Below are 23,132 nucleotides of genomic sequence, written 5' to 3'. Positions count from 1 at the left end.
TCAGCTTATTTTTATTTAAATCATGAAAGCAGCTGCTCAGCTGTCCAGCTGTATTAAATTTAACCCCTTTTCTGTCAAATGAATTTTGCTTTATGAAATGGCAGCCAAACAGTTTGGTGCAGTTGCAGAAATAGCCAGGTTAGAAGGTGTTGTGATGACCCTTGTCCTCTCCAGCAGAACAGCACTAAATGATGGCAGAGTCTGCCACTGGGTGACAGTGTCGCCACTCCATACACCTGGACTGCAGGAAATACCAGCAAGCCTTTTTGCCTGAAAGGATTGCAAAGGAAAGGCATATGCGCTGTATAAAGAGAGGACCTGAAGATTTTTTTCCCCCTTTTTTGCACACCTTTAGAATGAGTAGTTGCAATTTTTTTTTCATACATCTTCCATTTCTTTTTTTATTTTTGTTTTCTATTATTATTGGGTTTTTTCTTCCCTTAATTTTCTTCCTTATTTTCATTTTTGTTTGTATATGGTATTCATCAAACTCCATCTCCTGTAGCCTCTCCTTAACTCTCTGCTTTTCCTTTTCCTGCCTCTACTCTTTTTCTTTTCTGCTTACCCCCCTATTGTTTTCTTTTTGACACTAGTACATAAGTTGCTCTGAGGGATTGTCCCCCCTTAACTGCTTCTCTGTCTCATTATGCACACTTTACTGTGGTTTTTTTTTAAGAATTTCTTTTTCCATAGATTTAGCATTTATTTAAAAGAAACACTTAATTTACAGAAAGGCTGTTCCCATCAGTAGGAAACAATCTTTGGCTTTCAAATCAATCCTTCATGACATGTTTCAAGCAGCTTATTGATTTGTTATTTTTTTAGCACACTTTTGCTAAAGAAAGGGACTTGAAGTGAAGCCTAACAGTTACAGTTAAGTAACAGGCATACAGTAAGTACAGACTTTAATTTCCTGTGTAGAAATCTGTAGAAGAAATAAATAAAAGCAGTATCCAGCATAATACTAAACCAGATTAGTAGTTTTGGCATACTAAAGCATGCTAAAGTAAGTTCTTACTGTTTTGGAGACTATATGCTTTATTGTGTGCTGTATCTACCCTGCCCACCTCCATGTCAGAGTCCTCTTTTTCTGCCAGAGCATGGAGGTTTTCTTTTTTTTCATCCTTCGTGTTTTATATTCTAGTCATAGGCCTTTAAGTCTACAGAATATTTTATAAGGATTTCATTCAGATCCATGAGTGTGAGGCTTTGGGATAATGAAATGGTATGCTTAAATTAGCGTTTCTATTTTATACAAATATTTGCATCCAGATTAATTCTCTCTTCCTTAAACACAGTGGAAACACAAGGAGCTTAGCAGCAATTGCTTCCAACTGGTCTTCCACTCGGAATAAGAGCAACAGAAGGTGTTGTACCTGGCCACAGGAAGGTTCTTCATGCCTAGGTGCTGTGAAAGGCAACCAAAACACTGTCCTCTTGAAGAAGTAACTTCTATAATACTCTGTCAGTAATTCCATGTGATTTCTCTAGTTTCTGAAAGTTTAGCTGTATTTTTATTAAAATTACTTTTTTTTTTTCTCTCTCTCTTTTTCTGTTTCCGCTTCCATTTCTATCCCCTTAGGCTATTCTTGTGAGACACACAGCTGTACCTAGGGGTATCATTTTCATGCCCTTAACAGATGATGTTTTCTGCCAAGACCTACTGTTCTGACTTTTTAAGATTTCCCTTCTTTTTTATCTGGTTTGCACTCACTCATTGTGTATAGGGTCAGGTTTGAATCTCTCCATTTCATTACAATTCCTTGCATTGGAAGTAATAACCCAACCACTAGCTGTAGTTATCTTCTGGACTCATGCTGATCCCACTCCTGCCGAAGCAGCCTTTCTTTCCTGGTGCAGTGGTGTCATCTCTGTGTGTCAGGTAGCATCTGCTCCTTTCATGAATACACCATGACCTGGATTTTTGGGAAGACTTCGATCTGCTCTGACTAGCAGGTATCTGCTTGAGCAGCTAGACTTGCAACCAAAATTAGCCTGGAATATTATGTTTCTTCAGGGGACATATAGAAAAGGTTTACTTTTTTTCTGGAAAGTTTTGCTTCTTGCAAATATGTCATTTTGCAGAAAACATTTTTTTCTTCTTGCTATCACATATTGTTCTCACTTTCTACAAAGTTACTGTGTTTGCATTATTTTAAAAACAGTTTTCTGTCTCTGGTTGTTATAAAGGACTTGTCTTTACAGTCATTCAAAGAAGCATAAACTTATTATCCTTCCAAAATATGATGTCTTTTGGGTACCATTTGCTCTATATTTAATCAGTAGGGGATTTTTGGTTTGTCCTTTTTTATAAATGGTCCAAGTTCTTGACTGACTTTTTTCTAATTATTTTCCACAATTTTAGGTAGTGCAACTGAACTGGAGAATTTAAATTCTTCATTTTGTTTTGGGTTTTCAAGAAGCTGTAGTCTCATTTCCTCAGCTTCTCATATATGGTTTCTAACTGAGCCAATGTCAGACCTTCATGATTAAGACAACTAATTTAATCATTAGTGTATATGCTAATGTACAAGGCAGTGTGGAGGGAAGGGGAGGTTAGGGAAATCTATCTCCTATTTGCATTAATTACCAAACACCTGGTTAGGCTTCTAGACATTTTCCAGGCTATCTCAGCACTTTCCAGGGCTTGTGGGGGGCAGTGGGAACCACGGTGGGGTCCCCCCACGGGGCAGGAGAGGCTGCTTTAAGTCCTGGAGTGTTATCACCAAATCTCACTGGAGGAATTCAGTCAGGAGCCTGACTTTGCTGAGAGGCCCTCCAGGTGGCAATGCAGACAAACTAACAGGTCACAGGGACAGCTTGGAAATACTGAACTGAGAGGATCTAAAGTTTAGATTACCAAAGTGGTCATTTTATTTGTGTTTAATATAAATTATCCATCATTTGGACAGGACTGATAAGTTTACTTAAATAACAACTGGACACAAAACAAAAGGGATTGATTTGATCTGTGTAATTCCATTAGCATTGTTAGTTACTAAGATTAGAAGATTCAGATATAAATGTTAAAAAAAACCTAACACACAACATTTTAAAGACACTAAAATTAGTCACTTTGATTTTTACAATTGGTGCTTCATTCTCTGGAGTCATGCTTATTGGTAGCCACTTATTCCTTGAAGAATTAATAAAAAATACTACTTTTTATTATTTCATACTATTTATACCAATATTACAGAGTTAAAAATATGTTTATAGTTATAACAGATGGAGACAGAACTTCTAGGTGATTCAAAAATATTAACCATTAAGAAATTAAAAAAAGCTAATATGTTTAAAACTTGAGATTTTTCAGACAACAAAATTCAGTGTGTACATATATTGCAAATTATTTATTTATCAAAAAACTCTCACTGGTGATGTTTCATGTCCAAATTCATAATCTTTAACTTGCAAGAAAGCCAAAACCAAAGTCTTAGTAAGGAAAGAAAAACTCAGCCCTAAGTTACATGAAAGCTTTGAATAAGATTTTTCTCTATACTTGTTATAGAGATGTTGTGACAGCCAACAAAAATGAAAACAAGCTCCCAGTGCCAACCTACAGGAGTAGATTACTTAAATTGCTGTTATTTTTGTGATGATGTGCAAAAGTGATTAACTTCTGCAAAATGTCTCTATGTCTGTTCCTTAGCATACCAACCTGGTAAGATTGGTTTGTCAGGGAAAAGAATTTCAAATGGGCTTAGTCATCTCAATGAGACTTACTTGCCAAGTGCACCAATTTGAAGCTACTTGTACTACTTGTAAACTTCTTTCAGAAAGAAAGCATTTTCAGGAGTTTTATGAATGTATATCTGATTTCTTACAGAATATTTTTTTCAACCTGATCCACTATCTGTTTGAACTGCACTGCTGAGTTATTGCATGAAAGCAACAAATACCTGAGTGGCCAGTTTGAATTGGCCACTCAGATGGTTAATATTGATAAACCTCCACACCACTTTTCTGATTTGGAGGTGCATTGTGTTTGTTTGGTTTTGGTTTTTTTTCTGCTGAGTTACAAAATTTAGGATTTATAGCTGAAGTTTATAACATGCATTTCATTTTTCTTTATATATTGTACTTGTTTATGTCAATTTCTTTGTATTTCATACTTATCTGTAGTTCCATGCCACACTGTTATTCTATCTATGCAGAAAATCTTTAAAGGAAATGTTACTGACATACATATTTTGGGATTTTTTTCTGCATTCATTAATATGAGTGCTGCTTCAGCTAAACATTCCATAAAAAATATACACAATAAATCTTTTGAGACAGGTTACCAGACCACACAATTATTTACAGAAGCCGCACAAAGGCTCCAAGGGGTAATTAATTTATGCAAATTAAAAAAAAAAAGACAAAATTCAACTACAATGCTGTGTAATTTAGAATATATTCCTTCTAGAAAATTCCAAGGCATACTCTAGGCTACATTAGTCACTTCAGAAACTCTGATATGAAAAATCTAGTTCTATTTAGCAGTATGTTATTAGATTATGGCAAGAACATAAAGAGGAAAGCTGGTGTATACATCCATGACTTTTAGGAACTCTAATCCCATTGTATGTGTACTTCTTTGAGTGTCACTGTGGCTTCTCTTTCCTCTGTATGCCAACCTGATCTTTCTGTTCTATATAAGTGTTGTAGATTTTCTGCTTTTATTATAGACTAAAGCTTAGCAGAATACTTGAGGAAATATTTTACCTTCTGTTGTGTTCTGCAGGCTTTTCGGGACAAAATATTTGTGTGCTTTCTTGACACTGTAGGAACCAAACTTGTTTCCAAAAGTTCTTCCTGTCATGTTTCTAATACCCTAAACTCCTGTACATTTGTGTTTCTTATTATGGAATTGATATAGGTCTGGATTTCTAGAGTGTGTGTGTATATACTGTTTTCATCACTACAATAACTGAGAAGGATAACAATCCAAGTTCCAAACTGATCCATCATGTTCTCTTTGCATACAAGGGACTTGTAATACTCATATTTGTCCTTTAATGCCCTGGCTAGAGAAAATTTCATCCTACCTGTAAGATCCTCATTTGCAATTCGTTCTCTGTCTGTCCAGGAATTTATTTTGGTTTGGTTTTTGGTCTTTTAACACATCCAGAGTTTTTAGTCTCAGTTTTCTGCTAGGCTTTCAATGACATACCAATATAAAGTAAAGGTGTCATTTTTTCCCTATGTAAAGACAACATATCACTTATAAAGCGGTTTAATTATGTGAGTTTGTAAATCCTTAATAGTGTTTTCATTGGCTCAAATTCTTTCTGATGTTTTTGCCCCATAATTCATTTGGGTGTGTTACCACCATCCAGATATTCATAGATTTGGTCCAATGTGAGCTGTCCAAGACAGGAACTGGGTATTTGAAGGGTGAGAGTCTTATCCAGGATATGTACATGCATGTAGTTCCTACAACACATGGAATGCCAGGCTGAGTGACAAGATAAAGTGATTGAAGAGGGAAGAACTAAAACCAGGCAGGGGTAGTTGTTTATTTTAAGGCTGTTGCTGGTGCAATTTTTTGTGCAAGTGCAAGATGTTAAGTGTAACAATGGAAAGAAAAAAACAAAAAGAGACAACTATGAAGGGAGTAATAATCATCAGTGTTTGAGGGGCATTTTCCTTAGTGGAGCAGCAAAAATGAAGTTAGGAGAGTTCTACTGCTGTTGTGGGGAAGAAGCAAGTGGGCTTTAAAGGTTTATTTGTCATGTGTCCCAAGAGCCTATCTTTTTAACTTTTCTAAGCTTAACAGGGGTTTTATACCAACATGCAGATGTTGCTGACCTGTTAGCTTTTTGTTATCTCTTTAACATTAAGAAGATATTACTGACTCAATACGAGTAAACAAGCTTCCTTGTGCTGCTCTTCATCTATGAGACAAGAGTTGATTCTTTCTGAATGGTGCATCTTCCACCATATGTTGGCCCTGGCAATGGCACATTGCAGGTCTTCTCTTTCCTCTGTATGGCAACCTAACATTCCTTGAATTCAGAGTTTTTTTGAGTGAGCGCTGGTAGAGTGGTTTGCCTGCTTGCTATTTCTTGAGAAATAGGAATTTAGTCTGAGTCCATAAAAACATAGAATCAGTTAGGTTGGAAAAAATGTCCTAGGTCCAGGGTCATGGAGACCAGCTGTTAATACAGCACTGCTAAGCCCAACACTAAACCCCATCTGTAAGCATCACATACACGTATCTTTTAAATACTTCCATGGATGGTGACTCCAGTGCTTTCCTGGGCAGGCTGTTCCAGTGCTTGACAATCCTTTTGAGAAGACATTTTTCCTAATATCCAATCTAAACCTCTTCTGGCACAACTTGAGGCCATTTCTTCTTGTCTTACTGCTTTTTTCTTGGGAGAAGAGACTGATCTCATGCCTTACTACATCCTCCTTTCAGCTGTAAAGAGCCATAAGATTTCCCCTGAGCTTCTTCCTCTAGGCCAAAACAAAATGCCAACTCCCTCAGCTGCTTCTCTTAGGACTTGGGCTCCAGACCCTTCACCAGCTCTCTTGCCCTTCTCTGGACTTGCTCCCCCACCTCAATATCTTTCATGTAGAGAGGAGCCCAAAACTGGACACAGAATTCAAGGTGTGGCCTCACCAGTGCTGAGTACAGAGGGACAATCACACTGTTGCTGATACACACCAGGATGCCATTGGTCTTCTTGGCTACCTGGACACACTGACAGCTCATATTCAGCCAGCTGTTGAGCAACACTCCCAGGTCCTTTTCCACTGGGCAGTTTCCAGGCACTCTGCCCTCAGCCTGTAGCGCTTCCTGGAGTTGTTGTGACTCAGGTGCAGGCTCTGGCACTTTGCTTTCTTGAAGATTCGCCTCATACAGTTGGTCTCATCCCATTAATCAAGCATATCCATATGCTTCTGCAGAGCCTTCCTGCCTTCTAACAGATCAAAGGCTGCCTGTGATCTTGGTGTCATCTGCAAAGAGACAGAGGGTACAGTTGGTCCCCTTACCCAGATAAAGATGTGGAATGAAATTGACCCTGTCTGAGACTTAAGGAGCACCACTTGTCACTGTTTACAAGCTGGATATAACTGCACCATTTTTTTTGTGACCAGTCATTCAGACAGTTGTTTTTACGAAGAAAAGGGCGTGTCTGTCTAAGACATGAGCAGCCAGTTTTTCCTAGAGAGCTCAATATTTATGCCAGAACATTCCCACTCAACAACAAAGCTGTAAATTTCCATCTGATTATATCAGCTGGAGAATCAGCATTGTTGGGTACTGTTAAACCTGTGTATTGTTTTGCCTAGTTGCCAGTATATAAAAAGGATTGTATTAGACTTGGTGGACCAGATGTTGAGTCAAATGGACTCAAGAGAGGAGAGGCTGTTCTTGGAGGCTTCTCAGGTACTGCCTTCCCAAAAGTTGTCAAGTTGTCAGGTTTTTACACGGTAGATGTCTGCAATACAGTAGGATGTCTTCATACAAGGTTAAATGTGTGTTTAACAAAGGGAAGATCAAGTATGATGCAGGCACATAAAGGATTTGTAATAAGACATGATCTGCAGGAAAAGAAGAACCCATACAGAAATAGCCAGTTAATTTTGATTAATAAATCTATTGCATAAGATTTTTGTGCAGCAGAGGGGATGAGATGTATTGAACAAAATTATTTTTGTAAATCCAAACATGCCTTACATAAACATAGCAAAGTTTTTCATGGAGATCAATCATTTTCAGCTGCTTTTTTTTAAATGCTAAAACACCCAAGAAAGCTTACTCAAATCCAGAGTTAGTTAAGTTGCTAAGTTCTTCCTCTCCTCATCTCAGTAATAGGATTCAGTTGTATCAATCCCACACGAGTCTCTGCATTTTGACTGAGTTATGATAGATATATGTCTTTACCATTATTTCCTAATTCCAGATATATGTGTCATGCTACAAATTTTATTTCATTTTTAATGAACCACACATTCTGCACATTTAATTCCCTGGTTAAAGTTTTACACCATCAGAATGGAACTCTGATTTGATTTGGTTTTTAAATTATGTTTCAGTACAGTACTTCATAAAGAGAATACAGGGTTATGGAGATAAAATCATTAATACAGGTTTAATTGGTTTTGCATATGTCTTTTTACTCTAAAATTCTTCAGCTGTATTAAAGATATATAAATAAATGCTACTTCTTTCTATCTCACATTTTCCAGACAATTATATTTCAGTACTGAGTATAAATTCACATAGGAATCAACAGACTTGGAATTCATAAAACTTGCAAACCACTGGGCAACATTACAAAAACTACAAAGAATAAATATTTCACTTTTTGGGTATTACATGTTCATGTTATGAATGTTTGTGGGAGAACAAGTTAACAAGAAGTCCATTCAAGGCCTTTTTTGGAAACCAAATCCCATCAGAAAGTGGCCTTTACCATCCTTGCAGCCTTTTGGAAGATACTAGGTCCAGCTCACACTATGTGGATGAAGAGAATATCCAGGAGTCACTCCTCATGTTCCAGTTGCTCAGTATTTTAGCATGGCTCATAGCCTAAGGAGCACAGTAAAGCAAACTGATCCAGTTCCTCATCTGTGGATTAGAACCAGCCCCGTGGGAGAGTCCCACAGAAAGCTGATAGTTACAGATAGAACAAACCTATGCATCTAAATTACCTAATTATGTGGGTTTATTAAGGAAAAATTCATGGTTGTCTATTCAGCAACACAGTATCTGTATTCAGAATTGTTTGGTTCGTCTTCACTTTTGTCTCTGTTCCTAAATGCATTGACATAAAACTGTAGACTGCAATAAGGTTTTTTGAATCTATAGGTAGCTTGCTCATTTCTTTTTCTCTGATTGGCAGCAGGTGGAGGCGCTTTTAAGTAACTTTTTTAACCAGTTCACTTTCTTTATTCAAAAATAAAGGAGCTGTTCTGTGATGGTGTCATTACGAATTCAGTAGTAAATTCCTTAGATAGACTAATCTTGTGGTATCTGACAGTATTTTCTTTAACAATCATAAGACTCAAAGCCATATTCCGAGTTGTCTGTACTAGTCTCTCCTCAGATTCCATTATCTGTCATCACTACAGATGTACCTATGATTTTTCTACAAGATTATCTTATTGCTGAGCTATTTTACTCATTTGGACATCATTTTTTTAAGGTGTGATATTTGTTCTCGTTGCTGAAAAAAGTTGGATTTCTTTCAGATATTCAGCCTTAATGCTGTATTTTTAATGTGTGTCCACCTGTAGACTTCTGTAAGATTATTTTGTAAGAGTTGTAAGATTTGTTCTTCGATCACGTATGCGTATATATATATGAATTTGTCAGAACTGTGTTTACACTTCTGTAATCCTGTTTCCTTTCATTCTCTTACTCTAGTGATTACAATGATAAGTCATTTGTTTTCCATATTTCTGTATGATTCAGTATTTAAAAATGCAGGTTTACACAAAAACAGTGTGGTTGTATAGTACTGCTGAAAAAATTATATGGCTGATAGGTAACTGCAAAAAACTTCTATTCTGAGAGAGCTTGAAGGGTGTAAAAAAGGATGATAATTTCAGTAAATATGAAAGGATTCATTGTAAATGAGTTTGGGAGTAGAAAAAAAAATAAAAGGGCTAGCAGAGCAAAATATTTCAAATAACTAAACTAAAACTAGAGTTAAACATATTACCTAGATTAATTAGTACTTGGAAAAACCCCTTTGATTCTTAATGAACAATTGGAAATTGTTTAATTCTTACTTTTAAATATGTAGTTAGGGATTGATTTTTATTGTTGCAAAGGGATGCTTTATTTTGGGCAGACACCTGACTTTTTAGAGACCTCTGTCAATTAGTTTGGAGAAAAAAATGGATGATTGCTCACTTTCTAACTGCTGGATTATTAGTTTCTATTTTAGAAATAATGGGACAAGAAATCAGAAAGGTCAGGCGCTGGTGCTTTTGGAAGTGCAATACATGAGTTGCAAAGGAGTAAGACATGGTAGAATCAAACTCTAGTGTATAATACAGGGAGCAAAATTCCCATAACACTTTTCCCCCTTTGAAGAGTTTTAGGCAAGGTGTAGCTTAGATACAGAAGTTTCTTTTCTGAATTCATGACAAGCTCAGACTTGCTGACTTCTCATGGCTTGGTCAAGTGAAACCACTTTCTTCCTCTCATTCTTTCCTAGAAGGATTTGTCCGTGGTCCATCTTGCTGGTGGTTTCTATCTCTCAGAGGGGAGCAGAAGCCTATATGGCTAAGCTATGACATCACCACCTAGAGAAGATCTAACTTCTTATCTTATGCTTTAGAAATATTTTATCTTCCATGTTGGATTCGGCTTCACCAGCTTTAAAGCTTCTCTGGTTTGAAGGAGCGCTCAGACACTCAACAACAATGCCTTTGTGGAAGTGTCAAGCCAAAGCTATTGCTCTGTACTGGCTAGGAGAGCAGCTTGTCTTTTAGAGCAAGAATATTGCAATGTACTTTGATCCCTGAGCTGATGTAGAAAAAGGTGTCTGGTGTCTAGGTAGCAATCAAGACATAAAACGCAAAAAATGTAGGGGATTGAATGTAAGTGAAAGGTCTTGAAGGTCTTGATGAGCAATTGGGTGGAGAGGGATTGCTCTGAGGAAGAGTGGTCAGTGGCTGTTCAAGCAGCCTGGTGTGTGAACATCATTCAGAAGGAGAGAATTCATTCTTGTGGAGAGAATGCCCTTTTGATTGTCTGTTGGGAAAAATAGCACTTTTATAGAGCTACTCTTTCCCAAAGCTTTTGCAGACATCAGTATTCATCTGCTTACTTCCCTTGTTGATAGACAGATGTTTTTCCACTTCATAGGAAAAAAGGCTGTAACAGAAGGGGGAGGCACTGACTGCAGGAAGCAAACAGGTGTGCAACTATGAATGAGATGGATAGAGCTGTCCTTATAATAAGCAAATAAACTGGTGAGCTATAAGCTTAACTCAGAGTGCTTCTGCTGATTAATTGAGCAATGAATAACCATTCAATCCAGGAGGTTTGCAGTCTTATATATGTGCTGTTCTGCTGTTTACTTATCAGCTATAGCTATCTGCTATACAGTTTGCATTTATTAGTTCCACTTATTTTCTGTGTTTTAACTGGACTAATTAATCCCATTTAAGAAATACTTATGTAATATTTCAAAAGGTAGAACTGGAGGAAAGTGTTGAACAGTGGAAATATAAAGGTTTCAAACCAGCTATGTAACCTGTCCAGAACAGAAACATAGACTTTTGATCAAGTGTATCCATGAAAGGATCTTTGGACATTAATATGTATAGGCAAAAAAAATTGCAGCTATGAATAGTTACTAAGCAGTATCATAAGCCTCATTCTAATGTAATTTAACTTCAATGAAATTTGTGAGGTAGCTGATGTAAATACAATTCTGGGTCAAATCAGTTTATAATATAACTTTGCAAAATTGTTTTCTTTGACTTCAGAGTTACACTGAGGGTAACTATGGTCCTGCAATGCAAATCAAATCCATATTGTGACAATCAGCCTACTATCTGATGGAAGAAACAAATCTTTCTAGAAAATGCATGGGATATACGTATTTTATATATCCTTTTGAATGTCTATGTATGTATATATTTATATTCATACAGACATCCCCTTCTATTAGTTCTATCTTTTCAACAGTTAAAAATTCTCTGATTTCATATCTAGGGTGATTATCCTGATCACTAAATTTCTGCTCAAGATGGGAACATGAGGAGCACTAGCACATTCTTTCACATTTTCATAGTTTGAAATCCAGGAAAAGAAATCAGTTTTGAACACTTTTAGTGTTTAGGCATTCAGTTCCTGTGCTGCCAAGGTTTATTGAAAGCAGCTGGATGCCTGCCTCTGTCCTCCCCCTTTCTCGGAACTACTGCCAGCACAGGTAGTCAGAAATGGAAAGTAGAGAAATATTTGAGCATCTGTGCTCTCTCTCTCTCTCTCTCTCTCTCTCAGGAAAACATCTGTGGCTTCCATAGGAAGCACTCATTTTTTTCCATCAGCAAAGACTCTGGATACCCTTGGGTCCAGTTTTGGCACAGCAAGCCAAGTAGGATGCAGTTTATGGCTTAAAACTTATGAGAGAAATCATTCAGGCAGTCCCATCCCTGGCAGAACACTGAGAGAAATCCCCCAGGCTGCAAGCCACATGTGAGTCTCTGACCTTTTATTAGCTCACCATGGGAGAGGTTAACAATTGTTGAGATTTCAGTCGTCCCTTTGACATACAAATGCAACAATACCAAATAGCCTTTCCAAGATGAGCATATTCAGGGCACAACACGCTTTTTAATGCAGGGTCCAATGTAGGGGGGGAGAAACCCCAAAACAAAAACCCAACCCAAAAACTTAGAACTAGAAAAGGATATGTTGCTATAAAACTGAAGCCTGGTTTGCTATTTTTTCTAACACTCGGCCATTGTTCATATTACTGTGATTTGTGACTTTTTAAAAGCAATATAATCATGAGACAGAAAGAAATTCTCACACCATTTTTAGCTCTTCATGTAGTCAGCGCCATGATTTATGGAACTAAGATTGCTCAATAGCTGGAGCAACATAAAAAATGCATGAAATTATCTGATTCTTAAGGATGTCTGTTATATTTATCCAAGAACATTTTTGTTGAGATTAAAAAAACAAAAAAAGGATTCATAATTATTGATATGAGGGTTGTCAGAATAAAAACACAGAAGGCTAAATCCATGTCTTTTTGAAATGTCTTTGTCCTCTCAGAAATTGCTGCAGTCAGTGAATCTATCTTGGATTTTAGTAAAATAGAGATTGGAAAGTAGCTCTTTTTTGGGGAAACAGAGTCACCAGCTTTTTGCAGCTAAGAAACTATAGAGACTAATTGTCTTGCTCTATGCTGCATAATCTGTGGCAAAGTATGCAGATTGAATAGCCCAGCATTCGAGGCTTTTACCATAACTGATTACTCTTTCAGTCTTAAAGGCAAATTATTTCTACTATGCAATCCTGTGGCTTTAGTGTAGAGTATGCTGAGTGTAAAATAAGAGCAAATTCACTCATGCTTCTGCCATCAGCCTTTGCAGCTATTGTCTGAAAAGGCAATGCAAGCTGATTTCTGAATGTTATAGGCCTGTGACTTCTCTGATGAGAAGCAGGTTCAGCCACATTCAGTGCCAGAAACTGAGCAGGGAGGGTGGTGGTGGAAAGAAACCTCAGATTCTGCTTTTCATACTTTTACTAAGGTGACAACCACATCTGAGACTGAATTTGGTGAAGTGTTGCACAAGGTTGGTTATTGCAAAAAAAAAAAAAAGTTGCTAAGTCATGGTTGCTCCCTGTGCTAAGCAGACATATCTTTATTAACCACTGTTAGCAAAGTAGATCTGAGAAAAAGTTATTTAGAGGTGGAGAGTGCTTTTGTATTCATTGTGAATAAACCAAACTGGCAGAGATCCTGCCAGAGACATTAAGTACAGCTACACAGAGACACATGCCTGTCTATTTACAGACCAGCTTCCATGCATAGCTGATTCCAATGCTATACCATCCTCAAACCACCCATTATCTAATGAAAATTTTAGTTAGAAAAGGCTTGTGTTTTGTTTCCATTAGCCTAAGCACTAGCTTATAATTTCTTTTTATATTAGTCTTTTACATGTCAAAAGATTGATCTTACTCCCCTCTTGAGTATTTTTGTTTGTTTGTTTTCTCAAAAATACACAGCAGAATTGCTTCAAGCTTTCCTACAGGTCCATTTTTCTAAACCTTTCTAAAATTCTTGTAGTCTACTTCATTACTATATCCAGCTTATCTATGTCTCTCTAAAGATTTCACCACCTTTCAGTCACTGAATCAATACATTAAATGCTTCTTTTATATAATTCATAGATAAAATATAATATAACATAGTAACATATATAATATATGTTATATAATAGTTATTTATAAGTGCTTCTGTTACTATCTTTCACATTGATACTGACATCTTTTTGTATCTGCATTTTAGTTTGAGACATGGTTTGTTTGTGAACTACTCTAACTCAATTTTTTTTCTTATATACTCCTTATACTTATATTCTCTTTTTTTTAATATACTCCTCCTTAATGACTATCCCTCACAGGATATTTGTGTATTTGGTTTCTCTCTAGTACCTCCCATCTCTACTCAATTACATGTTTTCTTCAGCATCTCCAGATTTTTAAAAAGCTATTATGAATTTTACATTTTCTAGGAAAAGAGAAATATTTACATTTTTGTCTTGTTTTTATATTTTAGAAATGTTATAATATATGTGCCTGCTTTTTCATCAAAATTCTGGTTTCTTTTTCATTTTGTGATTCAATCTTTAAATCTTGCTTTCTGGGTGTTTCTTCTCCAACTCAGTTCTGCATCTTCCATACAGAAGTTTCATTTGGACCATAGTCCCCTAGTTTTCCTATTAAAAAGTCACATAGATTACTTCCATGAGGCTTTTTTTCTCTAACCTAATAAACAATACAACTCTATTGGCTTGACATAATAAGTGGGAATATGAATGATTTAGCTCATTTGAATACATCTGTGGTTAATGTCAATAACAACTTCTTTTATATAATAGAAAGATGATGAGTTTTTGGAATAAATAGGAGTTTCCCCAGGCAAGAATAGAACCAACAAACCACGCTATAAAGAGTCTGGAGAGCAGGGAAGAGAAACACCAACAGCCAGGACATCTACTTTTCCATGTAAAGGAATAGACAGAGGGCTGGATCAGCCTCAGTATATTTTTCTTCTTTGTGAACTTAAAAACTTAAGAACAGTCACAGTTTATTTCCTTTGGCCTCAAAAGAGAGCTGGCCAGGAGGATTGCTGTGTTCCACCTTTAATGTGGACATGTGCCTTCCATGCCAAGCCTTTTCCTTTATGGTATCAATGAATATTGACCCATTTCCTTCATTCAGAAATTGGTTGATTTGATTTTTTTAATGCTGAGAACAGCCTTCCCTGTTCTTCATTTTTCAATGAAAGGATTAATTTCTCCTTACAGCATGTTGGCCTTAAGAGCAGTCTTCATCTAGAGTGAATTTTAGCCTTGATCTTCCCCTGTCTGTCTTGAATACTTTTCTGGTGTTTGTTCACTGTACTGGAAATCCCTTCTGCTTGTCACTCAATTGTTTTATCCCTCTCTGCACATTCTTAATCCTTTCTTTCACATTTGCCATTAGTCACAGAAGCCAGCTTTTCCCCATCACGTCTTTTCAACATCTGCAGCAAAGTTTTTCCCATCAGTGATCTAACGTCTGTGGGTTATGCTTAAAGGCTGGGATTACTTTTTTAATATTTTTCCCCACATACAATGGAAAAAGTTCCATTTTGGAGCTCATAGCCAGTCAGCCTTCTCTCAAGAGGATATTTAGTATACCAGCGAGTGGAGATCACTTTGCAGCACCTTTGTCAGAGCTCTTTAAGCTGACTGAGCACTCTTGGTTCTCTTCACCACCTGCCAGGGTGGTTGTGCACTACAGCTACACTCTGAAATGAAGACATCCATATAGAAACAAAGAATATTTTATGCCTGCTAATGATGGAGAGATTGGACACTGCATTGCTTCAGTATAAAACTGAAGTTTGTATTAAAATGAAATAAAAATGAAAGGATTGAAGAGATTGGAATATGTCTGTAGATGCCTCTTTGGAAAATATTACACAGCCAGGTACTATCTTGTCCAAATTCTGAAATGTTATGTTTAGCAGTTTTTCTTCCGTGTTCAAACTACCCTTTTTTTCCCCTGTAGCTGTAATTTTCCTGTATTTTCAAACTAGGATGAAAGCATAAAGGAGAGGTCCCTTTTGCATTGCTCCTTTAAATTAATTTGTCCCATCTTTTAAGTAAAACATTTTTCAAAGCAGGATTAAGCAGTATGGTACCCAAACATTGCTTACAGCCATGACCATAGAAAAAACCTACCCTTACTCTTATATATACATACAGCCTTTCTCACTTAGAATACTGAATTTAAAAGCATTCAATTGTTTAAGCCCTGTGCCCTAATCTATCAGTTAAGGCAAAATGAGCTTTATATTTTTTTAATAATGAAGATTAAACTTCACATATAAATTAAATAATATCTTGTGAAGTGAAATGCTTCTTTACAGATATCCATTTAACCCTACAAGTCGAGTTTGAGCTAGGAGTGATGCCGTGGGGTGTATGCAATTATGTTACAACTGCTGGGAGGTGTGAAAGTAAATGAGATATTGCATCTCAATGGATACAACTCCTGTTTAAATGTTTAAGATAAAAAATTCAACAACTTTAGCCAAACTGAGACACGACTACCTCACATATTTCATTTCTGCAATGAAAGACTCAATAACTCTCTCAATCTCATTTGGTCTGTTTGCCTGCAACAGATTAAACAGATATGTTTACTGGTTGGCTAAGTTTTTCATTTTATTTTACCATCAGTTTTATTAACTTCTTTGAAAGCCTTATTTTTAATTGTTGATTAAATGTTAATTTAATTGTTGATCTCATAAAATAATTGAGAAAATTTCCATGGCTCTTTTTTCTCAAATCTGGGCCTAAATTGAGGCTGAAAAAAATAATAACATTTAAAATGCAAAAGGTGACATTCAGAATTAAGGTTTTCTGAAAGTGTTGATCTTTGAACTTGTTTTTGAGAGCTGTTCTGTAGAAATAAAACTAAAGCAATATGAAAGAAGCTCTAAAATATTGTTGTGCTCTAGAATTGCAAATTGTAAATTTAACTTTTGTTCACAGGTTTTATGAAATTTTTAAGCTCAGAGGATGATCGATATGTTCTAAACACTAAATTTATTTTTTTGGAAATTAATTGCAAAACTATGAAACAGGCTTGGTTCAGAAGTTATTTTTAAATGTTTTTAAATTATAAAAAGGATTTTTTTTTCTTTAAAATGGTTTTACTTTGAGGTCATCTTGAAATAGATAAACATTTTAGTATGATCAAGAAATTTATGGATGGCATTAGGTAACACTGTGGAAAATATTCTCAGATGTTTCAATAAAATACTATGAGACAAATTTTATACTGAAGAGATAGAGAGTTTATATTCATGTTAATGAGTATGGCATTGATACTGTCTCCAGGTTGCATTAGCTCATCACAAGGTGAAGATTTAATAATTATTAACATATTTTGGATTTCCTATTCATATGACTGACAGGAAAGCTTCCCACTTCAGTAACTATTTTTGTCTTTTGGGGAATGAGGTAAAATCTTCCTAATCCTGGTGCTTAGGTTGTGAATTATTCTGTGACTCAAGAGAAAAAGTAAATCGTAGGTAACAGTTCAACAGGATACATTTATCTACACAAGCGATTTGAGAGGCAGTGGACTGGCTTCTCCTGAGTGAAGGACATGATGCCAGATAACATGCTGCTTGCACATAAGACATTTTAGCTCTAAATATAACTGCAATAGCACTGCCTGTGTAAAAATCCCCGCGTATTTAACTGAGGAATGTGACTTGCTAGCTTGTGTGCAATGCCAGGAAAGATAGAGTCAAGCTGGTGCTGTGCTGAGATTTAGCAGCTTATGTGCTTGCTAGCTCAGCCATCTCTGCAGTGCACTTGATTTCATACTGGGGATGTGTCCAGCTGTGAAAGCAACTGAGAAATAGATATTCTTTCTCCAGATCTTTCTTTGTCTTTCCTGGGTAGGTAATATAAGCCTTTTAAGGTATTTGGGCTTTTGCAGCCTAAGTTTTCATGCATTATCTAGGTTTAGAGTCTCAGACTATATTTTAATAAAAGAAGGAATGTTTAAAATATTTAACAGAATAAAAAGGAGGTGTATATATCTCTTCCCTATTGTGTTCTCATTATTTGTTAATAGTGAAGTATAAAACCGATGAGATATGTCATAAAAGAAGAGTGAACTATCTGAGTGATAGTTCACTCTGAGTGAACTATCAATATGCTTTGAGGGTGTTGGAAATACTTGGCTAAATCCTGTGTGTGCCAACAGAGTCTTAATCACAGAGTTATAGAATAGTTAGGCTAGGAAGGGACCTCTAGAGATAGTCAGGTTCCACCTTCCCTGGAGTGAGCAGGGACATCAGATATGCACCTTGTTCTTGGTCTTGGAGGCTTGCTGGATCTTTGAGACATGCTGCACCAGTAGTCTGAAGGTGTGTCATGAGCCCTTATGGAGAATTTCCAAACATCTGCTGCTTTTACAGAAATCTTGAACAAAAGCTGTGAAGCCACTATTATTGCAGCTGTCCCTGTTCCCTTGTATCCACAGTTCCTTCACCAAAAAAAGAAAAATTGGTTTTCCACTTTCTTCTGCATATATTTCCAAGTATGAGGGAGTCATCACGCAGAGGAGGAACCTTCCTGTTTCCTAGCTTCTCTTTCCATCTATTATTATTGCCACTTTTTTTAAAGTGCAATATTCTTGGTCTGTGCACTGTACAAGATTAGTGATTTCTGGATTTGCTACTAATGTTATGGCATTTCTCTACTAGCCTCAGACTGCTCGTCTCCAAGCATTGTACTGAGAATGAAGATACATGCATTTGTTATCCAAATCCTGACTTCCAGAAATAGTAAACATCTTCCCCTACTTATGAGACATAAATTTTCTATCTCTTCTGTGTATTTCAGCACCTGTAACAGTCATCTGAAGAGAAATGGGGAAAAAAATATGGTGTTGGTGAAAAATGTATCATTTGGGTACTTGTGAAATCTAGAGTAGTTTGTTCAACCATTTTGTTATTAATATTAAAAAATTTTCAGCCTTTGTATCAGTTTATGATCTCCATCTTTAGTTTGAAAGGACAGTGACATTACCCAGACACAGTCCAGACAGAGTCTCAGACAAAGTCCAAAAATTACGTTATCCTTACTATTGATGGTATAAAGTTATGTCTCGTACCTGTGAAGAAGCCATGTCCAAATTTGTATATAAAGAACATAAAAAGAGCCTTAATAATGTTTAGTATCAGTTAAACTACTGTAGCATCACATTGACAATGCTCAGCATCACATTGAGAGAACTAATTGTTTATCATGTTTACCAGTATCAGGTCCACTCTGTGATGTGAACAGCAAACTTAATGAAATATGTTGATATGCTGATCTTCCTGAGCCATCTCCAGAGCTAAGAATACATTATCCAACACAGAGGTGTTCAGTGAATTCAATATAATAAGCCCATTCATATGATGTTGTACCCCAGAAGTTGTGAATAACAGTTGCAGATTGTCTCTGCAGCAAAATTTGGAGCAAACATATCTGGGCAGAATCTGAGAAATGTCAGAGTTTCACTGAATGATTTAGGTTGGAAAGGATCTGAGGTGGTGTGGTTCAAGACTCTTCCCCTCCTTAAAGCAGAACTATCTTTGGATATTTGTCTACATTTTTAGACCAGTGTCTAAAGCCTTCTGATTCTATCCAGATGAAATCTGCAGGGGAAAAGAAAGACATCATGTCTAGGCATCTCAGATATACAAAGACATTACAAAAGAGAAAATGGCAGGAAACAACATTAGTGGTCAGCATCAAAGCTAATCATGCAGAAGTGGGTGCCTGAATTCAGCTAATGATTTTAAAGTACTTTAGAGCCTAATAAACTTCGATTGCTCCCGTGGGAATTTCCTGTGAATAGCAGACTCAGTCCTGCAGTCAATCCATTAGTTAAGCCATCTTTGTTCTTGTGAATAATGTTATTTGCATTTCTACAATTCAAGGAGAGAATATGGGCTGTATGGAAATAGACTGTATGAAAGGAGGTAATGTAAATATTTGTGCTCTTCCAGCAGTCTAAAGGACAGTCTATAATTAATCTGTAGTTACTTGAACAGGTAAATGTAACAAGTGTTTATATTAAAGTGGCAAAAAGTTTGCATTTAACTTGGCTAAATATAGGGTTGTGAGAAATCCTGCTTTTAGACTTCTTCCATGTATGAATACTGTCCACGGTAATTTTTCATTTTAAGACAGAAGTGAAACTATTGTTCTTATGTCATATTGTTGGTGGGGGAAGCTTTGTTCAGTGTAAAAAAGGAAAAGGTATAATACTAAATTCTCTATTTTATTTCAAAACCAGATGAATTATGAAACCAGTATGTGAATATTTTTATCAAAGGACAAGTACTAGTGGGTTTGGACAATATAAGAAGGAATGAGTATTTCTGTGAAAATAATTTAGAAAATGAAATAACCCAAAGCCAAACAGCCAAAAAAAAAAAACCCCAACCCATTCGCATGTGAGAGTGCTGAGTAGAAAATACAAAATATCTGCACATAGGATTCAGGAAATATGTTTTCCCAAGGGCATTAGAAAAATACTGGTCAACTACAGTTCAGCTTGCCTGGTGGAATGCTCTTTTGCTGCTTCCTGCTGCCCACACTATTGTCTGCTCAGAGTTCTGGCACGTATCGTCTCAGCTTTCCATTCCTGACATCACCTGATTGCACGATTCATTCAAGTGGGTCAAGCCTTGTAACTCCAAAATATGTAGCAGCAATCAAAAGAAACTGAACTCCAACCTACACAGCAAGTTTCTGCTTGGTAGCTCCATACAGCTGGCTCTGTTCAGGGCAGGTCAGCATTACAGCAGTACAGACAGCCAGAACTGCTGTCATGCAAGCAAGGACGTGGCCCCTTAATTTTTTATCCTGCTGTTTGGGTTTTTCTTAGCCCCTCCACCTCCCAGAACCTTGAAGCATTATTGTTTCCCGAATGCATTATTTCCATCAAGTATTGGCAGTCCTGACATTGATAGGCAGTGAGTCAATACTTTTATAGAATTGATACATTTTATAGAATTGAAGCCAAACTAGTTTTGCAGATCCACAGTGTGCAGTATGTGATTTTCCATTCTGGATATAATAACTGCTATTCTAAATACTCCCCCACAAGCATTGATTGCATGCTTTAGGAAATTCACAGTGAAGAATTTAATTAAGAACAAAGAAACTGCATCACTTCATTTAAAAAAGAGAAATTCACCCGAGATATTTTGTTCATTTTCAGGCTATAATAGCAATAACCATCTTTAGCTGAGGACATTTCCTGGGGCTTAATGGCCCATGGCTGTGCTTCTTCAGGTGATCATCATCATCTCCCAACAGTCATTAATCCCCTACGAATGCCCTGCACCTCAGTCATTAAATGTGCTTCTTCTAAAAATGAAATAGTTCTATATTTAATGCATCTTCCAGGAATAGGAATGATCTTTCTGAGGTGAGGAATGAAAGAAGTTGATTAATCTGTCAAAGAAGTACTAATTATGACAAGTAGATAAGTTCTGTTTCTGGAGATAGACAGAATTTTTCCACAGTAAGAGTATGTTTTATGTAAGTCATTGTTTATGTACATCACAATTTATACTCATCTCAATTGCATAACAGCCAGATAAGAAATACAGATAGTTATTTGCAGTTAGAGTTCTTCTGCAGAACATCTCAGCATAGAAAAATCTCACCAAACATGCAGTGTGTGACTGCAGTACTGCTTAAAAAGACTTTCCATAGCTGTGAAAATAGAACCATACAGCTTTGCAAGGTGTTTATGTGATAATGTGATAATCTTTTCATTTTCTTGCATTATGTGATAATGCAAGAAAATAAAAAGAAGTTAAATTTTTCATACCTAAAGTCTGAAATTCTTACCAAAAAAATCTTTTGGTGAGCACTTTATGAGTCTTTCCTGCAAATAGGACTACAAATACAGTGCCAACAGCATCATCAGAGGTTTTAAACACCATAGACAGCCTACCCCTGCTCAAGTAGAATTAAAGCCTATAATGAAAATGATTGAAATTCAGAAAAATTGAATGAGAATTGGGGGATTTTAATTGTATTTTATTTGAATTTTACTTACTTAATTTACTTACTCCTACATTGTGCACTTTTCATCTTGTACTGCTAAACATGTGTATTGTACACCTAAAGTACACATTGCATGAAGTCTGTACCTGTCCCAAAAAGATTCTGAGAGGGATCAGAGCAGACACTGCCTTCACTGAGTGAAAAATTAGTACCTTTTGGTTATTATGATAATTTATTATTTATGTTGGACATTCTAATCCCATGTACTTCAGTGAGTGACTGTCTAGATAAAGACAGAAGTAGACCTTTGGGCCATGCATTATTAAATGCCAAATTTTAAATTATGTTAATGTTAAAATTAGGGCTCTTCTAGTCAGCAGCTTTAGATTGCAGATTGATCTGAAAAAAGAATTATTATAAACTGACTCAAAAATTTCTTGTCAAAATGGCCTGTTTCTTTTAAGAAGCAAAAAATAACATTATTAAAATATCTTTCATTATAAACAAATTATTTTGTTTTACTCATGGAAAAAAATCACTTACTTCAGTAACCAATAACAACTGCCTAAATTTTGCAATTTTCCAAGTTAGAGAATTTTTTCTATGTGAAAGACAAAAGTTTCTTTCAGAAAATGTTAAATACAAAATATCACATGTGCCCATGTGCATACACATTTTATCTTGCTCCATTGTGGGTTCTAGACAGAACTATCGCCTAATTTAGACTTTACTCTGAAATCTCTACTACTCATCCTAATGCAGTTTTCAGCAAATAAATTTTGAAAAAAATTTATTAGATCTCTCAATAAATTCACAACAAAAAAAAAAATAAGTTGCAACGAGCTAAGGACAAGATAAAGAGTATTGCACTTTAAAGTTGTTTTCCATCTACCTTATATCTCATCCTAAACAGCAGGTTGGGAAATAAATAATTACGTATTGTATTGCAATTAGAACACTTCTTTTGCTATAGATCCTGTTTAAGGTTATTCATACTTTATCATGCCACTTACAGTGTCAGCATTCTTCAGATCATTTGTCAAAATTCAACAGGAATGTCCACAATAAAGAGTAGTAGAAAAAAGGAAGCCTCTTTTTCTAGAGTGAATTTATCAGTATACCTAGAATTCTTGGGGTTTTTTTCTCAAATTCTCTGTTTTCACCCATTCATTATGTTTACAGATCAAAAAAAACTAAAAAAAAAACCAAAAAAACAAATCAACCTCATATAATGTTTCTCATTCTCATTGTAAATTCTGTGTTGTAGGTCTTGTTTTCCCTCTCTGCTGCATTCTGGGGAATCCAAATTATGAAGCGGATCACTTCATTCAAAGATAAACACAACTGAA

The 23,132-nt window shown here is 36.1% G+C and overlaps 1 protein-coding gene across 1 annotated transcript in view; it reads left to right on the top strand.

Annotated features, from left to right (window-relative positions):
* Nucleotides 1-23,131, top strand: part of AGMO (alkylglycerol monooxygenase) — a 186,396-nt gene extending 163,265 nt beyond the window's left edge. The window contains exon 13 of the mRNA XM_030943230.1: nt 23,051-23,131. Coding sequence (XP_030799090.1) covers nt 23,051-23,131 — 81 coding nt within the window. The remainder of the gene's footprint in view (nt 1-23,050) is intronic.
* Nucleotide 23,132: the final 1 nt, after the last annotated feature.

Source organism: Camarhynchus parvulus, chromosome 2 (assembly GCF_901933205.1).
Source record: "Camarhynchus parvulus chromosome 2, STF_HiC, whole genome shotgun sequence".
Classification (NCBI taxonomy): Eukaryota; Metazoa; Chordata; class Aves; order Passeriformes; family Thraupidae; genus Camarhynchus; species Camarhynchus parvulus.
Note: the sequence above shows the minus strand (reverse complement) of the source record. Positions and strands in the feature narration are given on the sequence as shown.